We start from the raw sequence: 5,872 nt of genomic DNA, 5'->3' as shown, positions 1-5,872 counted from the left end.
AGGGGTATAGTTCTTGGCAGGTCTTCTTTCATATGGTGGTTTGTTTCGGTAATTTGGTGTTTGAGTAGGTGGTGGGGTTTTGAAGTATGATGGCTGGGCATTATAGACAGGATATGAAGCTTGTTGATATTGAGAAGGAGCATTTTGGTAATATACTGGTATGGGGTTGGGAGATATAGGTGGTGGAGCTGAAGGATATGGAGTTTTGGGATACGGAGATAAAGGATATGGAGATGGAGGTGGGGTTGCTGATTGGTACTTATAAGGTGTTCTGATCCCCTCAGCCATCATGACTGAGCCTGTTTTCTTCCGATTTTCTGTCATTCCTCCGGATTGTAGAGCTTTGTTGGTGGCTTACAGGGCCTCCAGATTGATGATAGTCCCATTTTTTATGCCTTCTTTGATTCTTTCGCCTAATTTGATAATTTCAGCGAAACTTTTCTCAGCTACAAGCATCATCCTATCATAATTTTGTGGTTCTTGAGCACGGATGAAGTAGTCTTTCATCTGAGATTCTTCCATGGGAGGTCTGGCCCTAGCCGCCTCAAACCTCCATCTTATTGCGTAATCCCTGAAAGATTCACTGGGCTTTTTCTTCAAGTTTTGGATGTAGAACCAATCAGGTGCATTTTCTACATTAAATCCAAACCTTTTCATGAAGTCTGTTTCCATGTTTACCCACTCATCCCATTTTCGAGGGTCTTGTTCAATATACCAGGATAGAGCCTCTCCGGTTAGACTCCTCATAAACAACTTCATGAGTATCCTCTCATCTCTCCCCACCCCTACAAGCTTGTCATAGTATATTCGCAGGTGGGCTTTGGGATCTCCAATCCCATTAAACAGTTCAAACTTTGGAAGTTTGTATCGTTCAGGCAGTTCTACGTCGGGATGTACACAAAAATCCTCGTAGCTCAGTCCTCCCAACCTCTTGCTTCCTTCCACATGTTGCACCCTGCTGGCAAAGTTATCTAATCTCTCGGTCAGGGTTTTTATTAGAATGTCCTTTTGGGAGGACTCTGATTCATGGTAGTTATGGATCAAGGGAACAGTTTCCACATAGATGGGGTTAAGGTTGTTATTTCCGGGAGTATATGCAGGATTTGCATTTGGAATTGGTTCTGGAATAGTTGGCTTAGTTTGTTGGTGGTAGTGGTAAAATGGGATTTGGGTATTTTGGGCATGAAGTGGTGGGAAGATGTTTGGATGTGTGGGTTCAGGTCGGGGTACATTGGTTGGGGGATTGCTTAGCATGGTTGTTTGGTTAGAGTGAGGAGGATTGTCTATATTTTCGCCAAATTGGGTTCCAATAGAAATAGATAACTTGGCCAAATCGCGCATATGCGCTACTTCTTCTTCCAAATCTAAAATCTTGCACTCAAGTCTAAGGACGAGGTCACTTGGAAGTTGCCCTCCCTCAGAAGTTTCTACTCTTTCGCTGTTGCTGTTGTTGTCAACCATTTTACCCTTGTCTATTCTTTGAGGAGGAGGAGAAGGGGGGTCCCTTTTGATCGTGTATGTGTGCCAGAATGAAGAGCAGATCAACCTTAGGAATGGGAAAAACAATGGAATCAACAGAAAACAGTGTTAGGGGATTAGAGCAAATAATAATAATAATAACACATTGTTTGAAATAAACGCCCTAGATGCAAGGGACCTCGTTGAGCCAGAGGTAGGCCTAAGACGCCATATACGTGATGCATAATGATTAATTCGAGCCTTATTCGCCAAAGGGAGTTTAGAGTTAGAAAAATAAAACGATCTTCATATGTTGAATAATTTCAATTTATTACTTCATACTAAAGCAAAACTAGAAATAAACTAAAGGGCTAGGGATAACATGGGGAAATAAAAAAAATCCTAAAAAGAAACAGGGTCAATGTTGGTCTCCAATGTTAGGCACAATCTGTTGCCTCATTTCTGGGGTGATCTCATAGTCGCGATTGAGGAAGTTGCGGGTCCATCTTCTTTCCTTTTCATCACCAAAACCTGGAATGCCTTCTTCGCTCAAATATGCATGCTCTGCGTCCTCCAAAAGCCACACATAATACTCTGGTGTGCAGAAGGGTCTATGCTCTCGAACATCAATAGTTACTACTTTTTCCCACCTTCGCAGTATAGTGCCCACTTGTGGTATTTCTGGCCCATATGGGATCGTAGAGGTATCATTTGGATTTGACCAAACTGTCGGAGGACTCAGAGTGGTGCGTATGGTTGCACGCCATTTAAACCAATGAGCTCGATAAAGTAGAGCTCATTACCTCTTATAATGACACGACGAGGCTTCAACCAATAGTATTTCCATTGAATGTTGATGGCTGAACGTTCTCTCAAATACACAAACCAGTCCTCCGTTCCCACAGAGGAAACAAAATATTTCATCCTTGAGGTATGATTGATGATTTTATTTCCCATAGTCCCTCTAAGAATGTCTACCGAATTAGCCCTTTGATAGAAATGCTCAACAACCCAGAGTTGCAATAGAAAATTACACCCCTCGAAATACCTTTTGCCTTTGGTACATTTGGTGAGTGCCCTTATAATTTCTACCAGTATCATGGGAACTATAGTCTTTCCGCCTAGAGCCATCATACGGACCACATAACTTAGGTTAGTGTGTATTTTTCCTCCTTCTCTAGGAAAAACTAATGAGCCCAACAGTGTGACAACTAAAGTATTAAGACGGTATCTTTCCCACTTCACATGAGAGCAAACAAATTCTCTGTGGAAGTTTTCATGGCCTTCCTCGTCTCCAAAACGTGAGTATAGAAATTCTAACGAAATACATCCCTCTTTCAGACAAAGCAAATTCGAATTATGACGCATGCCCATTTGTTTCAGGAAGGACCTTGGAGTTGGCTTGTGTGGCACAATCATTTAACGATCTCTGTAAGGAAGACCAAGAAACCCACCAATCTCTTCAATCGTCGGGGTTAGTTCAAAATCCCTAAATTTGAACACTAGCCTCTCAGAATCCCAAAACTTCAACAGTGCGTTGATCAAGTGACGGTCTGACTCGATGGAGATTAAAGCAGTAAGGCCACTTAGTAGTTCATTTGCCTTCAACTCTCTATTCCTTTCAATATCTTTCCACCAGACCTTCAAGGTAGGATTCACTTTGACTACCATTTGCGTGTTTGGAAAATGAGGATAGGCCATGACTCTGCAAACAAACAACAAACAAAATCTAAACTCCATATTGGCAAATTTGGCTTATTTAATTATTATGACCACATTGACACATAAGTATGCAATTTGTTTAAAGGGTGTTGGGCCCCTTTAGACAATAAGGTGTCTACTCATTATGTGGATTGACACCAAGGGTCAAACCACCTAGGGTTTATGCATCATGTATGACCTAATCAAGATTTCTAAGAGTTGGCTTGACACAGACTTGAAAGGGATTCTATGCGAGAAGGCTCGTGGTTTCACGGTAGTAAAACTATCCGTTCCGTCCACGCATATGTCGACTCTCTATAATTGGATATTTGAAGAGAATTGGAGTAGTTGTGAGAGGTGCAAAGACACAACATCACGGTAACAAAAATAAAAAAGGAAGAGGGTCCCAATTGGGGGAAGTATGAGCGGAATGTCAGTTTATCAAAACAGTAACATTTAGCACTTAGGTGAAAAATAGTAACACATAGGCAGTTTTATGAAAGCGGTAAATAAGTAAATAAATACACGCATAAATAAAAGGAGGTAAACATATAAAATATTAGAGAATCAAGAAAATAAGGAAAGAGGGTATGGGATCATGCAAACAAGTAAACAAATAAGGGAAAAAGGGAAAGGGCGAAACATGGAAATAAACAAATAAAGAAGAAGGGAAATGGGTGGAACATGGAAAACAAATGGTAAATAAGGAAACAAAAAAACAAGGGGAAATAATAACAACTTAACATGCTAATGACCAAACAAACAATGAAATAACCAAGTAAACCCCACAAAAAGCACGAAACACGTAATGGTCAGAACCTAATATCCCCAGCAGAGTCGCTATTCTGTCGCGCCCCATTTTTCTCAAAACGGGTTTTTAGTGCACGACCTAACAACTCTTTTGGGCTTTGGAGCAATTGAAGAGTCGCCACCTAACGAATTAAGGCGCGTTAGGGCACCTATCTAACCTAACTGAGTCTAGCTAAGGTCAACGAACCAGAGATCGGGTAAGGGTTCAAATTACCTCGAGGGGAAGGTGTTAGGCATCCCTCGAGGTCCACAAATGTGGGTCCCGGCTGTATCTCATGCAATATGTGGGGGTTACAAGTAGCATTTAAGGTCGCTTCATCTATCATTTATTTAATTAGCATGGTTACTAAGTGACAAATAACAATGAAAGCCTTTTAATTAATTGTTTAATTAATTAAGCATGCGAAAACTAGGTGATAACAATGTTAAGCAATTAAGGGCGCTTTAGTTATTTTAATTAATTAGATAGGCAAGCGAGACTAAGTGATAATGTAATAAATAAATATTACACAATAAATAAAGAGATGAGCAAGGGAATAGAAATTTGCACAATTAGATAGAATAAACACTTTTTATTTTTATAAAACTACCCTAAATAATTATAACAAATAAAGGGAGAAAAGGAAAGGGAGACTTTGAAGGACTTTAGGATCAGCACTCGACTTTTTTATTTCGGTCGGTTTCTCGTAGGGACAGACAAAACCAAGGTTTGTCATTTAGACCGAGTTGATGTCATCATATCCATAGGGCCTAAACTACCCCTACCCCACCACCACATGCTTTCGTCTCAAGAGGTGTCTAGCGTCCCTGCTCAAGATCCAAGAGGCATTGGACTGCTATAAGGGTGGGTATAGACTAAAATAAAATATAATAGGCCCACCTAGACAACAAGTCAAACAATTAGGACGACATTGAGTACACAAAGTCTCAAGTTGGCCTCTAAGTTTTAATTAAATATTCTTGCAAACAATACATAATTAGTGAAGGATCGCATGCAAAGTGTGTGCACATGGACATATAACAAGCTTCATAACAATGTGATAAATAATTTAACAAGGACAAAGTATTATGACACAATGCGGAATTTTTTTATTATTATTTATATAGCATGGAGAAATTAATTATTAGTTGATTAAAAGTGGCAAGCCAATTATTCATAATGCAGAAACTAAGATTATCTCAAGCAGAATTTCAGTAGGATAGCAAAATTAAAGTGACAGATTATGCAGAAAATAGAATGTTAATGTAGTAGCAGATTAGACTATTATGCGAAATTTATTTTAATTAGTAGCCGGTGTGCAAAATGCAAAAATAATTAGTAGTTGATTTTAGGTGGCAAAACAACTAATTACGATATATAAAATTAATTATTTCATACGAATGAAAAAAAAAAACCTTAGCATTAGAAGATGCAAAGCTACTCATGCATGCAATTTATATATATATATATATATATATAAAAGATGCTCATAGATAATGTTTAAAATGACAAATTATTTAATTCCAATAGGTATGATTTCTAGTTAATTAGCACGTTGGGGATTATTATTAATCATAAGCCTCAACATATGAGAATTGACTAATTAAATTAACACACACCAACATCAGTATACGACCTATAGACATGAATTAATTGTTTAGATAGCATACTAGAATATTTATTAAACCTCGATGCTTATTTCTGTATTCCGATGTATGCTCTTAAATGAACAACCAAAATTAATTATTATATCCTAAACATGGTTTCTAAACACTAGCATGCTGACAGCTTAACAAGAGAACAATTGATCACGGCTCTATATCAGATTTCATGCAAATATTAAATCCTATAGGCATGGAATCTAACTTTGTTTATAAATTACTTCACAAATTGTCATATAAAAAGAAACTGATGATCAAGCCA

At 38.4% G+C, this 5,872-nt stretch overlaps 1 protein-coding gene across 1 annotated transcript; it reads right to left on the bottom strand.

Annotated features, from left to right (window-relative positions):
- Positions 1-354: 354 nt before the first annotated feature.
- Positions 355-1,461, bottom strand: LOC125877460 (uncharacterized). The gene has a single exon (XM_049558749.1). It carries the CDS (start codon positions 1,459-1,461, stop codon positions 355-357), a length of 1,107 nt encoding a protein of 368 aa, XP_049414706.1.
- Between the last annotated feature and the right edge of the window lie 4,411 nt (positions 1,462-5,872).

This window comes from Solanum stenotomum, chromosome 9, assembly GCF_019186545.1.
Source record: "Solanum stenotomum isolate F172 chromosome 9, ASM1918654v1, whole genome shotgun sequence".
In the NCBI taxonomy this organism is placed as follows: Eukaryota; Viridiplantae; Streptophyta; class Magnoliopsida; order Solanales; family Solanaceae; genus Solanum; species Solanum stenotomum.
The sequence above is the reverse complement of the archived record's forward strand: the minus strand, read 5'-3'. Positions and strand labels throughout refer to the sequence as shown.